This window comes from Jaculus jaculus, chromosome 9 (genome assembly GCF_020740685.1).
Source record: "Jaculus jaculus isolate mJacJac1 chromosome 9, mJacJac1.mat.Y.cur, whole genome shotgun sequence".
Lineage (NCBI taxonomy): Eukaryota > Metazoa > Chordata > Mammalia > Rodentia > Dipodidae > Jaculus > Jaculus jaculus.
This window is the reverse complement of record NC_059110.1, coordinates 105,442,715-105,468,347: the sequence shown is the minus strand read 5'-3', so window position 1 is coordinate 105,468,347 and position 25,633 is coordinate 105,442,715. Positions and strand designations below refer to the sequence as shown.

General features: G+C 42.5%; 1 protein-coding gene across 2 annotated transcripts in view; it reads right to left on the bottom strand.

The window, feature by feature from the left end:
* Nucleotides 1-25,633, bottom strand: part of Ca10 (carbonic anhydrase 10) — a 546,239-nt gene that overhangs the window by 109,270 nt on the left and 411,336 nt on the right. For both annotated transcript variants that reach the window (XM_045159300.1, XM_004655625.2), the window contains exon 5: nucleotides 9,289-9,474. In XM_045159300.1, coding sequence (XP_045015235.1) covers nucleotides 9,289-9,474 — 186 coding nt within the window. The remainder of the gene's footprint in view (nucleotides 1-9,288; nucleotides 9,475-25,633) is intronic.

Genomic DNA, 25,633 nt, shown 5'->3' with positions numbered 1-25,633 from the left:
CAAAGTGATGATCATGATGGTCTCCATGGTGACCGTTAGGTCTGAGACTGAAACCCTAATCAAGCAGCAGCCTTTAAATTCATGTCTAAAATTTTGTGTGGTAAAAACCCCCTCTCTGCTTTAGGGGAAACACTGGGAGGAATGACATGAGTCCGAGGAGGAGGAACGGTGACTGTCATAATGTCATCCTAGTGAGGCCTGGGCCAGAGCTATGGTGCAGGTTAGGATGTGATTAGGATGGAGTCAATGGGATGATGACTCAGCAGGTTGTCTTCGCCCCTGCGCCGCCTCACTGTGTCCATCTAAAATTGGAAATTCAGGAAGCTGCTGACTACGCTGAGCTGCCCTTTCCCAGATGTGATTATAAAGATATCCGAAGGGAAAGCTTTGTACCCGTACCTCAGAGTCACCACCCACTTGCTGTTCATTGTTTACGCTGTGCGTGACCACCATCTGGGCTCCGGACCCCTGCTTGTTCTGCTTCTCAAAGGCCGATTTGATCACTTTGGCTTCTGGCATTGGCAAAGACAAGTTCCCTAGTTTGATCCTGGAAGTCATTCCAGGGCTAAGAACCTAAATGAGTTATTCTAGGGTACTTGCACTCAATTATTCCATTGCTCCTCCCAGGCACCCTGAAGAACTCATTCACCTTGAGTTTGTGAATAATTCAACATAAAAATTCTAGAACTTCCATTAATATTGACATTATGACTATAGGATTTTGTTCATGATATACTGAACATAATTTAAGCACATTGAAAGCAACAGTCTTTTACATTATCTGCACTGACTCACTCAATCTCTTTGTTCAGTAATGTTTACTCACAGCCCATTATGTATATGGGGAGATGTTTAAAAGCACAATCCACTGTGGACCTGCTAGGAGGTCCTACTGATTGAGAAGACAGATTAATCTGCTGGTTTGTAGACTCCATTACTTATCAGTCTTTGAATTTCCCCATTGGGTTTGGGCCCAAAGTAGGAACATAGCCATCAGTGTGGGATGTGTGTGGGAAACCATGGCTTATCTTGAGCTGCGTTGTAAATCAGAGGACCCAAGTTAAGTCCAGCCTTGGTCATTATTATCTGGATGATCTCAGGTCTTAGCTCCTGTAGGTAAGGCAGTAACATCAAGAAAAACTTCACTGAGTAGGTGCTTATTGATTAAGTGGGTGATTTTTTTTTTTTTTTGTCAGTGCACTTTAGGATTTATTCAGGGTTACAAACAAGGTGTGCACAAAGTCAACGTGAGGAGGATTCATGTGTTCTGCACCAGCCCCTGGCCCTGCTCTTACTTCTGGGACCTTATGCCCTTGCATGCATGCTCATACTGCTTCTACTCTTGCTTAAAACTCCTAGCTTTCTCCCACTTCAGTGCCACAGTGCTGGGTGCGATTCCTTATGTAACGTCCTCTTGAATGTCCCCTGTTTGTCAGATTCACAAGTACCATCCTTTCAGTGAGTCTCACACTGGCGACTCTGGTAAAACGTAACTCATGCCCCCATTCCTTACCCTCTGACCCTCTCTTGCTGCTCAGTTTCTGCACTCATAGCCTTGATCATATTCCACTATTATTAATCTACTCACTAATTACGCTTATATTATTATTATCTATAAAACCCCAGTGGATTTTAAACACCTTACAGGTAGGGATTTTTATCTGCCTTATTCACTGTAGGACATAGTAGATAGCCAAAACTTATTCCCCGGATGAATGCATGAAGGCATGTAACTCTCACAGCAGGTGCACAGGGGCCAGGTGTTGCCAGTGAGATTCTAAAGTCACCTCTGGGCATGATGGAACAAGGTCTGGATTGAGCTGCACAGTCATAGATTCAAGTCTGTGCCTTGTCCCTCCAGTGGATCTGAAATCCCCCCAGGCTGTCACTTAATTGTCCAATCCTTTTATGTCCACCACCATGTTTAGGATAGCACTAGATTGGTGTTTTATAAATACGTTTTGAATTTCACAAGTATTGGCTTCCCAGAAACATCCCAGAGGATGCCTTAGCGGTAATTATGAACTCAACTGCTCTCCTTTCCCAGTTTCCAATGGAGTTTGATGCTTAGGGAAGCTTTTATTGAAGCACTCCATCTTCATTTTAAATGGACTTCTTGTATACTTCTTGTATAGCCAATGAACACAATACACTTCAGAGTTTCAGGGGGAAAATGCCTGTACTGTTTTTGTTCCTGCGACACCATAGTTGATTGGATTGCTGATTCAGTGACTGATGATTCGGTCCACAAAACACTTCCTGTATATGGAGTACATGATGTACAAATAGGAATATATCTTGTGCTTTAAAGGTTTACCAAGGTCATTCATTCCTTCACTAGTAAGCATCTGTTGACTTCCTTTATGTACCAAGCAATGTACTACACAGCTAGGAATGTGACACTGGTCAAAAGAAAATTCCAATTAACAAAGAACGGTGATTCTAAATTAATGGAAGGGAGAGTCAATAGGTATGGGATCTGCAGTGATGGGTAATGCCATAGCTTTGGGTTAGCAACTTTTTGTAGATAAATGACTATGGTAAATACTTTGACCTTTTCAAGCCCATATGGTTGCTTTTGCACCTACTTCTCTTCTCCTGTGTTGTCTTTTTAAGTATCTTTAAAAACTGTAAAACGTGGCTCATGGTTGGGCTTTAACTCAAGGTATGGTTTGCCTGGGGAACCCTTAAGAGCTCAGCCATAAGATATCGCTTGTAAGCCCCCACATAGAGGAATGTACAATGTTCTCTGGGAGCCAAGAGGGGCAGTACCCTACTGACTAGAAGGAGAGTAGGGAACTTGGGGAGAGGTTACAGGAAGACAAGTAGTGAAAGGTAGGGAGATGGAACTACATGCAGAGTGGTAGGCAGAGTTTTCTCCCATGTCCCATCTGAGTCATCATGGCTTCAATGGAACATCTCTACCAGAAGATCCCAGCCACAGAACAAAGTGGATTAAAGATATTACCTAATTAACACCATACCCTGGTGCACCTCAGGGAAATTTGGTATCAATTGTTTATTTTTATTTTTAATTTTTTGAGGTAGGGTCTTGCTCTAGCTCAGGCTGACCTGAAATTCACTATGTAGTCTCAGGGTGGCCTCGGCCCAGCTTTCAGTTTATTCTTACCAAACTGCTGCTTTTGTGAAGCCAATCTCAAAGGATATAAACAACTGGTTCCCTAAAGAGGATGAAGTTGTATTATTTTCTGTTTCAATTCAGTTGCTGATTCTGTAGCAGTTAATCTCTTTTCTGATTAAGAGGTACCAAAAGAGAATGGACACCTTCATATTTTGATTTGACTTTTATCTTCTCATTTTAATGAAAAAGTAATACCTACATCACCATAGCAACACCTATGGACTTTTCCCTTCTTGTCTTTTGAGAAGAGTGGGATACTACAGCAGCTGAGGTTTAGGAAGGTCTACAGGTCTCTGCCTTCAGAGGGAGCAGCAAGTGTGATCCAAGGATAGCTGTTTCATAACCTTCCTCTGAAACAAACTTCTTATATATCCACATTATTAGTGTACATTACTATGCATACTCACTATGTATAAAATATATCCACAATTGATGGCTTGAATGTAAAGTTATACCCTATAGCTTCATGTGGTTTGAATCCTTAATCCCTACCTGGTGGGAGCCTTTGGGAGATGGAACCTTGCTGGAGAAGGTGTGTTAGAAAGGGTGGGCATTAGGGTTTATTAGTCCAGCCAACTGGGTGTTCAACACTTAGCTCACTCTTTTTTTTTTTTCTTTTTTTTTGAGGTAGGGTCTCACTCTGGTCCAGGCTGACATGGAATTAACTCTGTAGTCTCAGGGTGGCCTTGAACTCACAGTGATCCTCCTACCTCTGCCTCCTGAGTGCTGGGATTAAAGGCGTGCGCCACCACGCCCGGCTTAACTCACTCTTGGTGCTACCTACCAGCTGATGTGACAAGATGTGATGCCCAGCTTCTGTTCTACCATGCTTTCCTTGCAGCCATGATGAAATTTCTTCTCAAGACTGTAAACTAAAATAAACCCTTTCCTTCTATCTGCTCCTTTTGCTCCAGCAATTATGAAGTAAATGCTACATCATGCATGCCCAATATGTGTATTTCTCAATAGACTTTAGGCTTTTTCTGGATGGAAGCTGGGCCCTGGCCCATACCTAGCTGGGAGCCCAGCACACAGCAGGCTACAGTAGATATGCAGAGTGGAGAAGATGAGCAGAAGGATCAGACACTCTGTGAAGGAAATGGTGCAATTCTCAGGGTAGATACCACTTTATACCTTTAGAAAGAAGAATTTATGGTTTTAGAAACAAATATGTCCATTTTCTCTTCCAATGAGATTTTCTTATCTAGTCTCATTATTACAACTTAATCCATAAGCATGGTTCTTCTCTAATAATATCTTTTTCCTGGCTTACCTATTTATTTTTTTCACTCATACCCTACTTTATGCTAGATATTAATCTAAACACTTAGACATGACTAGCAACCTAAGGGTCTCACTTATTAAAAGCAGTTAATTTTCCTTTTAAAAAATCGAGACATTTGAATTACTGAATGTGCTCATTTATCATTACCTCCCCCCCCAACACGGCATCCAGGAGTTTTCCATGTAGGACATGAATAATTTTTATAAAAATGCAATTGCTGACTGTGTCATACATCCACACAGCTTTATAAAACAAAGCAAATGATTACCATCAATTATAATAGCCTCACCAGACAAGACTGCAATTAATCTACAGCTCTTCAGATAACGACTGCTGCACTGTGCCAAGGAAAATGCCTGGTGTTAATTGACTTATCACGATCAGCCATGATAGATGGGGCAGATGGCAATATGATTACTCAATGTCAACAAAATAAACACATGTTTTGTTGTGACAAGTGTCTACTTGGTTCTTCTCAAAGGATAGCCAGAAATAGAGACCAAGAGTGGCTTTGAAGGCAGTATAAAATGAAAGTTAAAGTTAAGTTACAAATGTATACACATATACACACAAACTATATATATATATTGGTTACAGAGGCTAACTTTTAGGGAAATCCGATTGAAGGTAATTTCTACAAACAAATCCTAGTCTGTGCAGAATTTAGTTATTAGAAGAAACATTAAAGCTAACAGTTCACACACTCACTAGGATGTAACTCATTTTTATGAAAACATCACATTATGTTAAGTGCCTAATAATTTCAACAACATCATGCCACTATTTTTAGGAGCAAACTCTTTTTATCGATAAGGATTGGTAGGTCTCATTGTGAGAACATATTTTTAACTGAACACCTTCTGTCCATAGCTTACACATATTGGTTCTAGGCCTTTCCTTTCATGCTATGTGGAAAACAGTAAACTCTTCTTGCTCACTAGAGCCATTTAAATATCCAAGGCCAACTGGAAGTCCAATGATGTTCATATCACATTACTTTGGAGACTCCAAAATCCTGGTTTCTTTTGTTGAAACACATCAATGTGTCTATAGATCATTCATACTGCAGAAAAGAAATGAGATACAAGTGGTGTGATTTGCCCAGGGCAAGGTATAAATGTACTTATGCTGAGATTGATGCTCAAGCCAGAGAGGGAAAGGGAGAGAGAGAGGGAGAGGGAGAAGAATAGGGAGAGGGAGAAGGAGAGGAAGAGGGAGAGGGAGAGAGAGAGAGGAGAGATTGCTGCTTAGAAAAAGTCTCATCAGTATAGACAGCACCCCAACTTGCCATATCCAAGAGGCAATCACCATTGAGTCCCTCTTGTTCCCTCTTTTGCAGTAAGGTATGTTTAGTCTTTTATGGCTAGAAACTTGGGATAACTCAGGCAGAGATTTTGAAATCTGAAATTGGTGTGGTCCCTACGTAAGATCTCTTAGGTAAGTTCTGACAAGTGTACACATCTGGAACTCAAACCCTGAGTCTCTGATTCAGCTGGTTGGGTGAGAGTCTTAGACACCAATATTTTGAAATCTCTCTGTATCCTCCTAGCTACTACTTATTTGTAACTCATTTAAATGCTTTCTTCTTTGAATGCTTCTTAATTGAGAAGACTTAATAATGTACCATTGATTGTATGTCCTGGTAACTTTTTTTTTTTTTTTTCTGAGAGATTCTTGCTGTGTAGCCCAGGCTGTTCTTGAACTCATGACCAACCTGCCTGTTTCTCCTGAGTGCTGGAATTATGGGTGCCTACCATCATGCTTGGCTTTCTGGGGACTTTCAAATACAAAATCTCTAAAGTATCTAATCCCCGTGGTTTAAGAAAATTAATGTGCTAAGAGATCAAATTATTATGTATCCCTTAAGGATTTGAGAAGCACTGGAAAAACTGTAACCTGTTCATGGACACATTGCAAAGCCCTCTAATCATGTATTGAGGTAACAAGCAACACAGAAGAAACTCTACAATGTAAAAATTCTAGACTAGTAACCAGCTACAGTTTTCATCTAGTCAGTTAAATAGTGGAAATTTTTCTACTCTGAGAGTGTTGTGATAGGCATTGGAATATGGCAGACCAGTAAGGGAGAAACAAACCAAGAAATAACAATGAGCAAATAAGTGAGCAAGTGAGTCAACAGATGACATAATCACAAACCTTCACAAACCTGTATGATCAAAAGGAGGAGTTTAATCTACCTTTGAATATTCCATACTTGAGACTGGCCCTCCCCAGTTACTCTGAAATGGTGAGATTTTGCCGTTTTCACCATGTTCCCACTGTGTTTAAGCTTAGGATCTCCAGTGCCCCGAGAGCTTTCCATTCCTTGCTTGCCATTAGCAGATATTCCTCATCAATTCCAGCATTTGCTTCTACACTTCTAGGACAGGGACTCATACTGGCACTCAACCTCATTGTCTATACAGCCATTACTAATAGATGACAGAGATAATGCTGGATGAAATCTAAGTGCAGCCTCTGAAATCTACAGAGCCCTGCCATGTCTCAGGACCTTATCCTATTTCCTCATTTTCTGCTTTATGCTATATTTTATTTTTAACATTATTCTATTTATTTGTTAGTTCATTAGAGAGAGAAAAAGGGAGGGAGATAGAGAGATAGAGATAGATATATAGAGAGAGTGAGAGAGAGAGAATATGGGTGTGCTAGGGCCTGCAGTCGCTTCAAACAAACTCCAGATGCATGTGCTACCCAGTGTGCCTGGCTTACGTAGGTACTGGGGAAATGAACCTTGGTCCTTAGGCCTTACAGACATGAGACATAACCACTGTGCCATCTCTCCAGACTGCACCCCCAAAATTTTAAAGAAATTGTGAGCAGTAACTAAATTATATTTTAGAAAGATCAAGTAATATCCAAAGATAACACGGCATGTATCAAAGCAGGGGCTACAAATGCAGGTCCTTTGGCTCAAAGATGATGCTTTTAAAATTGTTCTTCATTGTTTCCTTCCACAGCCCAGTTCAAAGGGCAGCATCTCTGTGAAGCTTCTCGTGACCTCGTCAAGTAATATTGTCACTTCTGCCTTTGAGGTTGCCAGGGCCTTAGTGTATCTCCATTACAGTGTGACACTACGCCTTAATGATTTGGATATAGTCCTCTGAGCTCCTCAGGGGTAGAGGCTCTTTTCTCTTTTCCTTTTTTTTTTATTTCCCTTAAATCCCTGTATCCCTGGTAACTAGCAAGGTCTCTAGACAGAACCTCAGTCCATGTATTTTGAACACACATCAAAATCTGGCCAACGGACTCCTGCAGGTTGTGGATCTAGTTTTTAGCATATGGCCTTGCTGACACTGTCAGGTTTAAACATGACCTTGACTAAAAAAATAAATAAAAGACCTTATAAGATGCATATCTGTAATTTCAAAGCCCTCTTCACATTGGTTATTAAGCATTATTTTTGTGTGTATGTGTGTGTGGCTTGCATAAATGTACGTGGACACACATTTATGCACAGGTGGGCATGCCTGTGCATGCCTGTAAGTTGTGGAGGCCATAGGTTGGTGTTCAAAGTCTTTCTTTATTGCTTCTCAATATTATTTTAATGAGATAAGGTCTCTCAGTGGACCCAGAGCTTGCCAGTTTGGCTAGTCAGGAAAGCCAGCAAGCTCCGTGTTTCTACTTGTCTCCGCCGTGCCAGTGCTGTGATTGCAGACATGTGTGTGCCACCACACCCAGTACTGTAAGAAGGTGCTGTGCATCTAAACTAGGACCTTCATCTTTGTGTGGCAATTATATTACCCATTTCCCCAGCCCGATGAGGAGTCTTACCAGGAACACAGCTGGGGGGTATTTAGCATGTGAGGATTCCTGATCATCAGTTTATAACTGCCTGTACATGTAAGGGAAGCATAACAGGTCATATCTGCTCCCCTGCTTGTCGAGTGTCACAACACAGAGGAGATCCGCGTCAACTGTATTGCCTGTAATTGTAACTGTGGACGATCCCACTGCTGTGAGTTTTGTCTGGGTTGATGGTGGCACACAGTGACACTCACCATTAATGGTGGCACACGATGACATTTCGCTCTGCAGAATCGTGCAGACTACTTAGTTGACTGACATTTGTTTCACAGTATGTTATAGCTTTAGGCAAATAAGACCCATTCTACCAGAAGGGAAGCTGTGCTATCAAACACAACAGGGGAGGTTGCTGCACCTGAGACGGTAAGTGAAGAGGTGTGTGAAAGGCGATGGCTCGGGGGCTGAGGAGATGGTTTAGTGGATAAAGTGCTTGCTGTATAGGTGTGAGAACGTGAGCATGGACCCTCCCCAGCACCCACATAAATACATGTCAGGTGGTTATAGTGGCTGCTTGTAATCCCAACACTTGGGACTCAGAGACAGGGATCCCCAGGACAAGCTGGCCAGCTAGACTAGCTGAATAGGTGAGTTCTCAGTTTATGTGAGACCTTGGATCAGTAACTAATGTAGAGTGTGATCAAGAAAGACACTGATGTCAACCTCTGACCTCCACATGTGTGCTCATACAGGTGCACGTGTGTCCACATACCTGTGTGCCCACATATACAAACACACACACAGACATATGCACACGCCAAAAGGCAAGTGTTTGGAGTTGAGTAATACTGCTACAGAGAAACATATGATGGCATGAATCCCAAGAGATTTGCACCTTTAGAAGGAAATACAGTTTCACTGCAGCCTTCCCTGCAAAACTGAAAGCCAGCATGCGAAAGACACATGGAGAAAGGAGAAAGACCTTCTTCTTTTACAGACAAAGGGTCACTTCCTTATCTGCCCATTCATCTGTGGTCGACACAGGCACCAAACCTTCTAAGTTGACACTTAAACTTAGTACTGCAGCAGACCCACATACCTCCCCAGAGAAGGCCTGTCCATTGAGGAGGTGCTCCGATCCTTGGCTGTCCTCACTCCCGAAGTGTAGCCGGACCTCCTCCAGCCGGTGGCTGTATGTCATGGGCCCTCCTGATATGTTGACCAAGTGCTCTTTGTCCAGGCGGAGGGACACGTGTCTTCCTGTGTTGTACATAGTCCCACTGACCTGCAAGGCAATGGCACAAATCAAGCAAGGTTTTCCTCCTGTTTCTCCCCCAAACCAGCAAGCAATGCCTTCCCCTGATGGGAAGGAATGAGGCTAAGTCATCCACATGTGGCATGTGTGAGGCAAAGTAGCCTCCTCAGAGGGTATTCCTACCCTCCCTGACTTCCTAGAGAGTTCCTGTGAGGCAGAAACCTCATTATCATTCAGGAACTCGAGATGGGAAATCAAAGGGAAATTTTCACCAAGAGTGACTACTCTTTTGTACATTATACTTAAATATTAACCTGGCCTCACCATAAATGTTTTGGAGGTAGGGATGTGTAAAAGTTCAGAATCTCAGGTGTGACACACTGGAGAAAGCAATTAGCAGGGTAGAGATGCTATGAACTACCAAAAGACAAGAAAGCCACAATGCATGCTCAGGAGCACGCGAACTTTGTTGGACTGCCAAGTGTCAAGATCCATTCTGGAGTTTTGGTAACATCCTCTTGCTGTCTCTGCCAGGAAGACCTCTGATTCTTCCGCAGAGCGCACAGTCACAGCACTAGCTTAAATATGCAGACAAGTGTCCTGGTTTCCAGATCCTCAGACTTTTTCCTTATTCTCAATTCCATCTTGCTCCAGTCCCTTCATATTGCTAAGCATACTGCTTGCCGGTCCTTCCCCTTCTTTGTTTTCAGTTGGTACTGGATGTTCAGCTTCATTTTCTGAGCCAGGACCTTAGCACTTCTCTAGGACTGACTTTGCAGCAGACTTTCCATCCTGTAGTTTACTCCCTTCCTATCTTGGGTTAGCTCTGAGGACTTAAGGGAGGCTGCAGAAATCTAGGTGGTTTGTTCTGGGATCTTGGTTACTGACCTACTTGGATTTTCAGCCTGTTTACTTTCATTCTTTGGGCCCAGGCTTTTTACCACAAACTTATTAATGATTTGATTTAACTTTATCTATCTATCTATCTATCTATCTATCTATCTATCTATCTATCTATCTATCTATCATCTATCTACCTACCTATCTATCTATCTATCTGTCATCTATCATCATCTATATCTATCTAATCTATTATCTCTCTCTATATTTCTACCATCTATCTATTATTGATCTACAATATATCACCTACCTGAATTCTGAATTGGTTAATTTTTCTTTCCTTTTTTTTTTTTTTTTTTTTTTTGGTTTTTCAAGGTAGGGTCTCGCTCTAGCCCAGGCTGACCTGGAAGGTATTCACTCAGTAGTCTCAGGCTGGCTTCAAACTCATAGCAATTCTCCTACCTCATCTTCCCAAGTGCAGAGATTAAAGGCATGTGCCACCACACCTGGCCTTGGAATGGTTAATTTCTTGATCAGATCAGAAATAAAGCAAGAGACATACTTTTTGGGTAGGTGTGTGAATGCATTTCAAGGAAGGATTATCCAAGGGAGGAAGACCTTCTTGCAGAATGAATTTCTGGGAAAACACAGTGGCTTTTTGCCTGGCTGACTTACCTACTTGTGGGTGAGTTCATCTACCTGGCTGCTGTCGTCCTTCATGGACTTTTGAGCACAGCCTTGCAACATGGACTGAAGACCAGCAGCTTTCCAGAAATCCTCCAGGCCTCTAGTGCCCCATTGGGACTGCTGAGGTGAGGTATTCAGTCTCAGTCCAAGAGGCTACTAGGTTCTCAGCCTCTCTAAGGTGCTGATGACCATTACTGAACTGCCAGGCCCTTACTGTGTCAGCCAATCTAATCAATACCCTTTTATCATATATATTAAAATCTATTAGTACTGTTCCTCTAGGGGACACTGATTAAAATTCTATCTTCTGTCTATTTGTTAGTTTATCTATCTACCTACATACTTACCTACCCACTTGCTTATTTAGAATGAGAGCTTCCTTATGTAGCTCATGCTGGTCTCAAACTCCTGACTCTTCTGCAGCAGCCTACTATGTACTGTGATTGTAGGCATGCACTACCATGCTTGGCTTGATGGAACGTCTGATTCCTTCATTTGACTTCATCTTTAAATATTTGCTCTGTAGCACTAGCCTTTCCTGCTCCTCCACCTTTCTGACCTTGGTCTTGTGAATGAGTAGTTGGTTTAGTGTTTGGATGGCTCACTGTGACAGTGGCACTCATCAGATGTATCATTAACTTAGTTTTACTATAAGGTGGAGTCCCTGGGACATGTTGGTCATGGGATCTGAGGGGTCATGACCAGGGTCACATCCAGACTGAAACAGTGACAAGCTTATGGGCACCTCTCCAGTCTTTCTCCTCCCATACTACATGAACCAAGGGCATCATATAGAAATGTATACATGGTGCAGTGACTACACAGATGGAGCCCATGCCAGCCTGAGTTCTTTTATGGTTATAAACAGTTTACAAAACTGGCCATAACTCTTCATTCTCTACCATTCTGTAATTGGACCCCTCACACGTGATATGTGGCTGTTCACATCCAGAGTTCCTTCCCTCCATCCTTTGATTATGGTATGACCTTACACTTATTTTGGCATGCAATGCTGCCCATGCTGGCTTTGAGAGTAGGCTTTGTGAGGCCTTGCATTCTTCCTTTCTCCTTCCTAGAAACTAGAGACTACTGTGTAAAGAAACCTGTGCCAGCCAGCTGGAGAATAAGACCTTAGTGAGAAAAGCCATTCCAGAAAGGGCCACCCTACAATGGCCACTCTATGACTGATGCCCCAGCTGATTATCCTTGTCAAGAACAGTTTGGCCTGGGCCAGAGAAGAGCTAACTGCCCACTGACTGCATGGCCTTGGAGATAAATCTCTAAGTTAAGATCTCTAGGTTCTGGAGGGCAGGCAGGTAAGGGAGAGAGAGAGAGAGAGAGAGAGAGGGAGAGAGAGAAGGAGGGAGAGGAAGAGGGAGGGAGGGAGGAAGGGAGGGAGGGGGAGAGAGAATGAGAATGAGAGTGAGAATGAAAATGAAAATGATGGGCGATCCATGGCCTCTTACCACTGTTAATAAGAGGATACTTAATAGGTTGATATTGTATTTATGTAATTACAATGATTGTAATGGGGAGGTAATATGATGGAGAATGGAATTTCAAAGGGGAAAGTGTGGGGGTGGGGAGGGAGGGAATTACCATGGGATATATTTTATAATCATGGAAAATGTTAATAAAAATTAAAAATTAAAAAAAAATAAGCTCCAGATGTGTATAACAATTTGTGCACCTGGCTTTCTGTGAGTACTGGGGAAATAATACTTGGGCTGTCAAGCTTTGCAAGCAAATGCCTTCAACTGCTGAGCCATCTCCCCAGCTCCACCTTTGCATCCTGTTTCCCCCCCCTCCAGTTCTCTTAAGAGACATGCATTGCATTCTTTCAGGTAATTTACATCTTTTTCACAAGTTTCCTTTTTTCCCCTTTGAGTTATCTGTTCTTTGTAGCTCAGAGATCTGTGTGAAAGGCTCCACTCCTCTTCTCTAGCCTCAAGTATGTACATAGTTAGTAGCTATGGGGTAAGAACTCATCTTCTTTTAGGGCCCAGCTCAGAGCTCTCCTTCTGGTTTGTTCTGAACATTATTTCTACCTTAAAAAAAATTTTTCCCCCCTAGGAGCTGGGCAGATGACTGGTGAGTAAAATGCTTGCAATGTAAGCATGAGAACCTGAGTTCTGATCTCTAGCATCCACATAAAAATGCAAGGCATAGGTTTGTGTGCTTGTCATCCTAGTACTGGGGAGGTAGATACAGATGATCCCTGGAATTCATGGCTCGGCTGGTCTAGCTGAATCACTAAGCTGTACATTCAACAACAGACTTTTCTTCTTCTTCTCTTTTTTTTAAACACAATAGGGTGGAGAGTTACTGAAGAAGATGCCTAATGTTAATCTTTGGCCACTGCATGTATACACATAAACACATTCATGTACCCACACATATGGAGATGCAACATGCACATACACCACACATATGCATACAGAAGTTTATTTTTCTACTTATTAAGGTATTAGAAAGACATTATATATAGGTTCAGAATATATAGGACAGCTCAAGGGAGAAGAACTAGCACCAATTTCAAAACTACCTGATAACCACTACCAATAATTTGGCACATGAGCTTTTTGTATTTTTGGTTTTTCGAGGTAGGGTCTCACTCTAGCCCAGGCTGACCTGGAATTCACTATGGAGTCTCAGGCTGGCCTCAATCTCACGGCGATCCTCCTACTTCTGCCTCCCAGTGCTGGGATTCATACCCGGCCCTGGCACATGAACTTTTTACACTTATGACTATATTTTCATGAGATCACTTTCTATGTGTATATAAATACATACTAAGTTATTTTCACACACACATGCATGCATATGCTGCTTTCTATAATGTCAATTTTATTAACCCAAATATGTTCAGGACATGACACATTCTCCTGCAATATCACTTTGAAATGGCTGCATAATATTACAGTGTATATAGCTTATTGTGGAATCTTTACATTCCTCCCACTACAGTACATACCCTTTTGGATAAACTGTTTTACTGATCTAGGAGACTTCATTAGGCAAATTCTGGGTCGGATGGCATACACATCCTGAAAGCATTTACTACGTACTCAATTCCATCTGCTACGAGGCGTGGATCCCACAGACAAGAGCTGTAGCTCTGTAACTCTCTTCCATGACATTAAGCACAGAATCATGGGATTGAATCCTGCAGCACCCATGGACATTTGTGGTGTGCGACACTCCATGTAAAGAGCTGCTCTGAGTTCTAACAGCACGCACAATATGTACCACTGGGATTCCTTGCAAGTTTAGAACTTCACTCATCTGTACAATGTAATGTTTTAAGAAAAGCAGTGGCCCTCTGGAGAAGCATAGGACCATGCCCTGTACTTATCTATATCCCCAGTACTGAGAGAACACATGGACACACAGCAGCTGGCAGAATCAAGGGCTTTGGAGCCGAAAAACTTCCTCATCCACTTCTTGTTATCTGTGTCACCTTGGGCAGTTTACTTAATTTCTTTTTTTTTTTTTTTTTTTGGTTTTTCGAGGTAGGGTCTCACTGTAGCCCAGGCTGACCTGGAATTCACTATGGAGTCTCAGGGTGGCCTTGAACTCATAGCAATCCTCCTACCTCTGCCTCCCGAGTGCTGAGATTAAAGGCATGCGCCACTACGCCCGGCTATGTTTACTTAATTTCTTAAAGCTTCAGCAACCTCAATCATAAAACAGAGCTAACAAAATTTTCCTCATGAAAATGAGGGATGAAAAACTAAAAAAGCTATCAGCTATCATTAGGGCAGGTAGTAAAAATATGACACAACTCTCGCATAATCAAAAACTTGAAATATAAATGAATTCCATTTATACGAGGTATCTAAAGTAGTTGAAATCACAGAGACAGAAAGGAGAATAGAGATTGAAAGGCTTGGGAAAAAGGAATATGAGGTTTAGCAGATAATACACTTTAAGTTTTGCAAGATGAAGAGTTCTGGAGATGGATGGAGTGAAGATTATGCAACAACATGAATGTATTCAGTGCTACTGAACCTAAAGATGGCTAAGGCGGCAAATTATATACTATGTGTATTTTACCATAATTTGAAGAACTGAAAAACATTACTCTGTGTAGTTGTTGCATTGCATAAATAATATGTGCACTGATCAAATAGGGTATTCTCTTCCCTCTTTTGTCTTTTGCCTGAGTACCTCATTGTTGTGGGACAGTCCTTCTCAATCTTCTCCCACACATCCTCCCTACATTCTTGATCCTGGTGGGATACAATGGTGTTTGTGAAATGTCACTTCTGCATTTGGATGATCCACCTGTCTCTCACTTTTCACTATAATGTGCTAGATCCAAAAACATTTTGAAGGCTTGAAGCCCAAACAAAACTGGGAGAACCATGAATGAATGACTGTAGTGTCTAAGTCATCTACCTCTCTCCCAGACCCCGTTCTGTGTACAAGGCTCTGTGTTCACTGATTGACTGATTTGTCCATTCATTCTGCCAGTCCATTCCTGAGAAGGTATTCCATGCACGTGACTGTGCTAAAATTTTGGGATAGTATGGGAACATAGCCCCAGACCAGGTGGAACTCAGAGTTGCTCATGCAGAGATCTGAAGGTGGGCCTGCAGCTTGGCGAGACAGGCACCACATTTACCATGGTGTTGCTATTGTTAGATGTAACATTTCCTTATCTCTGCTCTTCCCCTAGACATTTTAATAAAATTGATTTTTTTTTTATTTTACAAAAGGTGTGTATCCAGGGTATGGTATATTGTTTGAAAATGTCATGCATGATACCTGAATCTGCTTGTACATCTGTACTGTAGTGACTGACACCACAGCAGCAGAATTTTACCTTCAATGCTAAGTACTGAGTTTCCAATCACTTTGGTGCACAGTCACTTGAGCAAATGTACGTGTGCAGACGAGGAGGCAGAGCTGCACGAAGAAGTTGATGCTGCAGGGCATTTCCAGGTTGCCTCCGGCTGTCCCGCACTTAGCTGTTGTCTTAGTTCACTGCAACCCAAGGCAAGAGTAGGGGTGCACGTGCATGTGCGTGTGTGCGTGTGTGTGTATACATGTGTGATGCCAACTTACAAATAAGGGAACTCAGGGGGTTTGGCGGAGGTTCAGTGATACGTCCAGAATCACACAGCTGGCAGGTAGCAGGTCTAGGACCAATAAACTTGGGGTGGGTAAAGGCAAGTCTATTAGTTCATTTCAGATAAAAACTATGTAGGGTGTTTTCGTTTCTTCTGCAGTATGTAGAGGCAAGTCTTAGACAGTTCTGGAGGCAGGAGGATTTAAAAAAAATTATTTATTTATTTATTTATTTATTTATTTATTTATTTATTTATTTATTTATGTGCCACAAAGCCTGTTGCCACTGCAAACAAACAAACAAAAAAGCCAGATGCTTGCACCACTTTTTCCCACCTGGCTTACATGGATGACTTGGAACTTGAACCCAGGCTGGCAGGCTTTGCAAATGTTTTTAACCACTGAGCAATCTTCCTAGGATGGGAAGCAGGATTATTTTTCAGGAACATAAAGGACTCAAACTAGATGCCAAGGGGCAGAAGTTTGTCCCAGGTGGCAGATAGGAGGAGACCCTTGATTTCCCCGCTTGCAGACATTTATGCTGCTCTAAGACTCATGGGAGCTACATGTGTTGAGGAAAGCAGGTCAGAGATGCTCTGTGTATATACCTCTCAAGACTGTAGGCCAATCAATATCATTGGTAACTCAACACCAGGCAATAGCAATGTTCTATTGCAAAGCACAAACAAATGAATAAAAACAGCAAATGAAACCAGAAACCTCAAACACACAATGTTCATTTTATAAAACTGGATGTCCTTGTATAGCAAGCACATTTCTTGTATAAGCGTTCAACAATCTGCCAAGGCCCTTTTGTAGGTGAATTCAACTTCTCTTTCATTCTGGGGACACAAATATATTAGAGGGATGTGAATTTGGGCAGTTCGTTTTTAAGGTAAGAGAAATGCTCACTCTTTGAAAGGCAAGCATCATTCTGCACATAGACAATGGCTTGGTTTGAACTCTTAGCTGGTGTTAGAGGGATCTCTAAATTCTGAACCCCTTTAGTTCTCACAATTTATTACTCATCAGACCTAGTGCCACTTATGGTATAGTATTTATCCCATTCCATTTGCTTCCCCTTGGGTGGGATGATGATAGATTAAATCTATATGTGGGATGTGGGCTCCTCACAGAGCAGACCTGTCCCACATGCCTTCCATGGTGCTTTGCTGATCTGAAGCAAACTTCCATGAGTATTACCCAGTATGTGATGTCAGGTATTGCCAGCTCTTTAGTCTGAGTGCTCTCTGTCTCTCTCTCTCTCTCTCTGTCTTTCTGTGTGTGTGTGTGTGTGTGTGTGTGTGTGTGTGTGTGTGTGAGCAGGGCATGTGGGGGATGGATTCAGGTGTGCATGCCACAGCACATGTGTGGAGAAAACTGTCGAAGGTTGGTCCTCAACCTTCCACCTTCTGTGAGGTAGGCAGAGTACCTCATTCACCACTGTGGTCACCAGGCGAAGTGGCTTGAGAGATTCCGGCGGATTTTATAGTCTCTGTTTCCCTTCTTTCAAAGGGATACTGGGATTATAGATACATGCTACAGCACCTGGCTTCAAGAGGGTGCTAAAAACTTCCAGCCACTGCAAACAAACTCCAGATGCATGCGCCCCTTTGTGCATTTGGCTAACGTGGATCCTGGGGAATCAAGCCTCAAACCTGGGTCCTCAGGCTTCACAGGCAAGCGCTTAACCACTAAGCCATCTCTCTAGCCTCTAGCCTGTGTTTTTAACCACTGGGGGTTACTGAGTTATTTATTTTCTTTTAATTTTTTTGATTTATTTTTATTTATTTATCTGAGAGTGACAGACAGAGAGAGAAAGAGGCAGAGAGAGAGAGAGAGAGAGAGAGAGAGAGAGACAGACAGACAGACAGACAGACAGACAGAATTGGCACGCCAGGGCATCCAGCCACTGCAAATGAACTCCAGATGCGTACACCCCCCTTATGCATCTGGCTAATGTGGGTCCTGGGAATCGAGCCTTGAACTGGGGACCTTAGGCTTCACAGGCAAGTGCTCAACTGCTAAGCCATCTCTCCAGCCCATGACTGGTTTATTAGTGACTATTTGCTCATAACATAACTATGATTATGTAACATAATATGCTTTCTTTAAGAATGAGGTCAATAATGTAAGGATTCCACAGTGGCTTGGAGTTCAGGATGTTGGGGATTTCCGACTACATTAGCAGGCTTCTCAACCCATATGTAAAATAGTTTCATAAAATAGCTTCATTTTAAGGAATTGGCCTACATGATTGTGGAGGCTGGTGATTCTGAATTCTGCAGGATGGGCCAGTGGTCTGGGGGAACCCTGACAGGAGCTGAGAAATGAATGCTTAAAACAGTAGTCCACGGAGGGCATTTCATATTCAAATTATAACAATCTTTATTTATTTTTCTATATGAAATTGGCACATGGGCTCCCTTCACCTGTCACATATGAGTGCTGAGGTTCTCACTGTTGAGATATGTCCTTATTTAGCAGACTGTCCTTTCCTATTGCATGAAAAACACAGGACTATGAACACACTGGGTGCAGGATGTATATAGCACTCACAACTGAAGCAGTGACTAGTGCATTCTAGGCAGTGTACTTACCTTACACATATCATCCAATCCTTTCATGGCCTTTGTGAGGAAGGCATTATTCCTTTTAGCTCAAGATGAGCAGATGCAAATAAAGTTACACAGTAAAAAAAATCAGCAGAACAATAATTCTAACCCAGGATTGTTAGATTCCAAATTATTCAGCTCTTGAAAAAGGCAGAGGTTGACAGTAAGAGCTTTGGTGAAAACACGTCATTTATATGCAGCTTTTGGAGGCATCATGGCAAGGAGTCAGCTCAGATGAAATGTAATGTTGATGTGGATATGCCAGGATGCATGTGATTTTTCCTGGCCTGGGATGGACATTTTGGGGGGTTTCCCAGACCCAAGGTAGCAGGAAAAATTTTAGTTCCCATGTTCTGGGAATTGAGAGATGGGTGGTATGTGTTGAGTGTAAACATAGCAATGGAATGGCTTCAATGCCAAGAACGGTTAGTGAAGAATGTCTGACAGCCATATCATAAGTCAGGTGTCCTTTCTTTGTAACTGAGCTTTCCTATTACCTATTTTTGACCGCTCTGCTGAGGTGTGTAATAGTTATTCGCAATGTAATTAGTGAGCCTAAGAGATTTAAGAACACGGTTTTGTCTGGTTTCCTGCAGAGTTGCCCTGGATACCAAGTGGCTGATCTGTAAAGGATGAATGCAAAATGCTGGCGGGCTGCTTGTTCATATGGGCACACTGGAGGCATCAGTGCAAGGAGAAACGATGTGGCAGGATCAAACGGAATGCAGCCATTGGCAATACTGCAAAGTGGCATATACATGGATTGGAAAATTTAGGCTTCAATAGATTCTAGAGCTAAAAAGGACTTCAGAAATAATCAAACTCAATTTCTTATTCAATAAAGGGAGTTGAGACATAGAGAGAATGAGTGAGTTTTCTAAGCTTTATCAAGCAAGCCACAGCCCTGAGACCAGAAATCACCTCACTAATTTTGTTCCATGCTCTAGGAGCCTGTGGTGGCTTGAATGAAATGTCTCCCACAGGCTCATGTGCTTTGGGTACTTGCCTCCCAGATCATGGCAATTTGGGAAAATTGTGGGGCCTTGCCAGAGGAGGTGCGTCACTTAGGGTGGGCTTTAGTGTAACATGCCCAGCTGTAAGCCCGGCACTCAGATTACTTCCATCTTGCTGCTGTGGAGACGTGACACCCCGCAGTCTGCTCATGCTTTCCCTGCCATGGTGACACTTCCCCTTGGGACCGTAAGTCAGAAATAAGCCCTTTCCTGCCATCAGCTGCTTCTGGTTGGGTGTTTTGTCCCAGCAACAAGAAGATAAATGCTACAGAGATCATCTCCTCTCCTTCTTTTTCTTTTTATATTTAAATTATTTTATCCTGAATAGACATTACCATACAGACTCAGAGAGTGGCATACTGAAGTACTAAGTGTATGCATGTGCCTGTGGTTCTGGAGCATTAAGTGCATGAATGTGCACATAGCACTGGAGCACTAAGCACATGTAGCACTGGAGCACTAAGCACATGTAGTACTGGAGCACTAAGCACATGTAGTGCTGGAGCACTAAGTGCAGGCATGTGCCTGTGATACTGAAGTACTAAGTGCATCTATGTGCATTTCACACTGAAGTACTGAGTGCATGTCTGTCTAAAACCTATAGCCTGTACCAAATAGAAAAAAAAATCATCCTGACAATCACATATTTCATTTACATGAACATTTACATTTACTGCATCTAGGCAGTAGGCTTTGCTCAGTTTTTTTTTTTTTCCCAGATGGTTTGTCACTGAAGTTTTATTGTAACGATCACAATGGAAGGGGTTCACTGAGGGTAAAGGGTGTGGAGCTTTGGGAGTAGGTGATTTGCAGTGGGACTTTCAAAGCAGAAGGAAAACATTTGGAACTTATAGGTCAGGGCTGTGAGGGAGGAAGTGTTTGAGAGGTAAGGAAGGAAATGGAACCAGACTGGAGGGAAACACTTACAACTACCAGCCATGGGACCCCATGGGAGAGTTGATATGCTTCCAAGATCTCACCCCCCACTCTTGTTTTTTTTAATTATTATTATTAGTTATGTGCACACTCAGTATGTAAGCAGCACATGTTGGTACGATCCTTTCCTTCATCACTGGCCCCCTCCAAAGGGACCCTCCTCCTTGGGGATGCAGGTCATCCCCTTCGGGATTGCCCACCCACCACTCTTAACCCCTGCAGGGGAGATAGACACTCCTTCTTCTTCTTCTTTTTTTTTTTTTTTTTTGTTTTTTGAGGTAGGGTCTCACTGTAGGCCAGGCTGACCTGGAATTCACTATGGAGTCTCAGGGTGGCCTCGAACTCATGACAATTCTCCTACCTCTGCCTCCCAAGAGCTGGGATTAAAGGCGTGCGCCACCACGCCCCGAGGCGCTCCTTCTTTAGCAATGCTAAATTTGATCTTTTCTTTTACATCTGAACCACTCTGCTTTTGGTCTGTGAAAAGACTAAGAGTTATGAACCAACACTAACGAAGCAGATGAAATTATCCTATATGCTGCCTATAGTATATTAATCCTACTGTTATGAAAAATTGAACCAAATTTCAGATCCTGGGAATGTTCTTTGAAAACTACAGGGGCGTGAAGCAGTACCCCTGCAGAAGGCCTCCTTGGACTTGACTGCAGCGGGTGCTGAGGACGAGTAGAAGGAGGGACAAACGTGAAAGACTCTGCCCGGCCCACCAAGCTGTGCGCTCAGCGAAGAGAGGGCTCTCTGTCCCCTCTCCTATCTTCTTCGGGGGAGGCCCATGGGCTGGCGTCCTACCTTCAGCTGAGTATATTTTTGCCACACATGGCTTTTGGCTCCGAAGCCCTCACTTGTGCCTCAGCATGGTCCAAACCCTGAGCAGGGGACAGGCCCTCGCAAGCACGTGTTGGGAGGAGTACCTTCTCTGTAATTTTGGTCGATGAGTTGCCGGTTTGAGTCCCATAGGCTGCTCTCCCCACGAGCCGCTGCTGCCAACCAATGACTTTACGTTTCTTATTATTTTAATACTCAAGTAGGGTAACTAAAATGTAAACTTACTAGTTTCTCTTTTGTGTCTGCTTAGGTAATTTCTGAACATTGCAAATGCCTACAGCGTGCCCAAAAAGGAAGGCACATTCTTCCCGTTTTCGAGTTGAGGTTGCTGCAAAGAGCCAGAGTTCGAACGCAAACTGACGCCACAAGGCTTTACTTTCTGCTACACTTCTCCTAACCCTGTGGTAGAAAGGAATACGATTCGGTTTGGGTTTCTGGTTCAGTTTTCCAATTCCCTTACATGGACTGAAACTCTGCTTCGAACGTTAGCCTATTAGTACAATGAGTGCCTGCATAGTTCTTGCAAAGTCACTCACTGCTGGTTGCTGAGATTTCATCTACTGACTCCCCAGTGAGCGGCTGCAGTCCTGTGTGAATGAACGGAGCAGCTGGAACCAAATGGAACTGGGTGATTGACAGCACAGTGCCTCCAATGGGAATGTTTCTTTCTCAGTCGCTCTAGACTAAATCAAGTTGGGGTGGAGCACACCCCTTTCCAGCATATGTCTGTATTTAAAATTATATATATATATATATATATATATATATATATATATATATATAATGTGTGTGTATTATGTATATATATGTGTGTGTGTGTATATCATACAAAATATTTTATATACATATTATTATATATTACATACCTATAGCATATAGTATAGTCTATATGTTTAATATATGAAAATTTTCATCCCTGACACATTCTTAGTGGCTGAATGAGGCTTGGTTTCTCTTTGTTAAATCAAAGCGGCCCAGATTTTGCTCTGAGCTTCATCTGGGTGCCTGAGCCAAGTTACACTCCTAGTCTGATTTAGTAGGTCTGAGGTGGGACTGGGGAATCTGGCTGCTTCATCTTTCAGGCCTCTTTTGATGTGCCTTTGAACTGAATCAGACAGATATTCAATGCTACAGGGTGGGGACATAGCAGTATAGAGTAATTTTCTTTATTCTATCTCTAAGCCTTAAAAGAGATTGCTTTGATAATTATAAAGACATAACAGCAAAGCCCCTTCTAGATATAGGCAGTGTGCTAAACATTGATTCATCTCTGGACCACCACTTTTCCCTAAACTGCGAAAATTCAAGGTTAGGCCACTTTAATTAACACATGAAAACTTGCTTTAGAAAGCTTATTTCTAGTGTAATGTCATTTAATTCAATCCCTTATTCCCAGCACTTTAGACAAATCACTCCAGATCACTAGTTATTTTGTTTCCAAAAAGTAGAATACCTTCAAAGGGAATCAGTCGAACACAATGGCGCACACGTCCCCATGGAGTGGAGTGTGAGGGTCACCTCCTTAAATTCCCCTAAGTGGGCATCACCAGAGAGATTATAAACTGCAAGTATCTGAAGTGTACTAGACAGGAAGGCCCTTTGCTTCTTCATTGCTGTATGTTAATTGTGGGGCATTTATTTCCCATGGTGTTGTGGTATGGATGCAAAGTGCCCCCACAAAAGCCTCATGTGTTGAAGCTTTGTTCCTAGCTTCTGGATCCAGTGCCCAAGAAGTGATTAGGTCTTAAGGGCTCTGACATAATCAGTGGAATAATCCCTTGATGGATTCACTATTTGATGCATTACTGGGAGACAGAAATAGTTGTAGACAGTTGGCTACTAGGGTCACATCCTGAGATTACACCCCTGTCCCTAGCCCTTTAACACACACAAACATACTCTCTCTCTGAGCACTTTTTCTTACCACCTTTCACCATGATGCCCTGCCTCACCACAGATCTAGCATCAATGGAGCCAATCAACCGTGGACTGAACCTCTGAAACATGAGGCAAATTAAGCATGCATCCTTTAAACTGGTTCTTTCAGGAAGATGTCAGTCACAAGAGCACTAACACACATGACAAGAAGTCCTTGCTTCTACAGACTCTGACTCACCTAAGTAGCCAGGCTGTAAGCCATGCTCAGATGCCCACAGTGGTCAGCAGATGACATAAGACGGCAGGTGTGTGACAAGAGGGAGTGACGGAGAGTGGGGAATGATGCTGGGGAATGGTGCGTCTCATGTCTTGGGTGTCTGGAATACAGAACACTGGGAGGTGACATCTAAAGGGAGTCTCGAAGGTTTCTGGGAACAAAGGAGGGTCTAGGGTGAAAGGCACACATTCCACTGTGTGGGCTTTTGATTTTTTTTTTTTTAAAGTAAAGAAACCAATTTTTAAAATGAAATGACATTGCCCTTGGAGACCTCATATCTGATGGTACAACCTGCCCAGCAGAGCAGCCCCCAATAGAAACTGACGGCATCTACAGCTGCTACTGCTCAGGGCACAGTGCTAAAGAGGGTCAGAAAGAATCTAAGGGTGGGCTGGAGAGATTGCTTAGCGGTTAAGCGCTTGCCTGTGAAGCCTAGGGACCCTGGTTCGAGGCTCGATTCTCCAGGACCCACGTTAGCCAGATGCACAAGGGGGCGCACGCGTCTGGAGTTCGTTTGCAGTGGCTGGAAGCCCTGGCATGCCCATCCTCTCTCTCTCTCTCTCTCTCTCTCTCTCTCTCTCTCTCTCTGCCTCTTTCTGTCTCTGTCATTCTCAAAGAAATAAATAAAAATGAACAAAAAAAATTTAAAAAAGAATCTAAGAGCTAGAAGAGCAGGAGGAGTGCTTTAGAACACCATCTTCTGGGACATGAAGTGCCTTTTGCGTCATGACCTCACAGTGACTGACATTATCTGTACAAGACTTTTACCATCATGGGCCCTTTTAACACTGAGAATGGCGAGGGGCAAAAGAGAAAAAAAATTACAGTAGAAGAGAGACTAGTTGGAAAGAACAAGGGGTTCAGTAGATGTGGAATGTAGACAGGGGGCTCAGAAAAAGTAACAGGAGGGAATTATGACCCAAATACATTATATATATGAAAATTGTCAATAAAATATTTAAAAAGAATACATTTCATATAATGCAATATACCAAAACTATTATTTCAAAATATGATCAATACAAAATTATTGAAATATTTTGAACTTTCTTCACAAGTCTGGGAAGTTCAAGGTGCATTTTCCGTGTAGAAGCGTATCTCAATTTGGACTCAAAATATGTCATATTTCAAGTATAGCCAGGCTTCTGTCTCCAAGAATTTTGCATCATAGGATCCAACCAATCATGGATCATCAGTATGGGAAAAACTATCTTTGTATTGAGCAATCAGAGACATATTTTTGTCATTATTCCACAAACAATACCTCACGACAACTATTGATACAGCCCTTACATTGTATTCGATATTATAAGTAATCTAGAGGCAATTTAAAATATATGGGAGGATAATGAAGGCACCTGGACATTTGTGAATTCTGTGTCTGAGAGGTGCCTGGAACCAATCCTCCATGGATACTGGTGGATAAGTGGACTCAATTACCACCAGAGGTCAGTGGCCACCATACTGGACAAGGAACTCCGGCCATCTTCCTTTCAGATCTGTTCCCCCACATGCAAGCAAAGCTGTGTGATGGAGTGGGTCAGCTGGACAGCTGCTGAGGTGATCAGGCTCTGAGGAGCATTGAACATTGCAGGAATAAATTAGCAATATGGTGCCAATAACTTATATTTGTTTCCTACCCACATGGACAATTGTCCTTTTATCTGTTGCACATTTTCCCGTTTTGGTTTGTTCATATTATAACTTCTTGGGGGCAGGTGTACCTCGAGCAGACAAACGATTGTCACCTGGGCTGGTTGAATCTACTGTTGTTGGAACCCAGCAGTATATTTTCTAGTGCTATTAATTTGCAATACATAATGCATCCCATTATGTAAATTATGAACCTCTTTATACTGAAAGTCATTACTTAACTAAAAAGACCAATGGCATAAAAATGGGAGAACTTTTGTTCACAGGTGTATTTATTGGGGGGATCAAGAGGAAATGGCTCTGTCTCTCTGCTTCCTCCCACTCCCTGCAGGAGTGCATACAAGCTCTGTTTCCATCTCCAAGGTCAGACATTC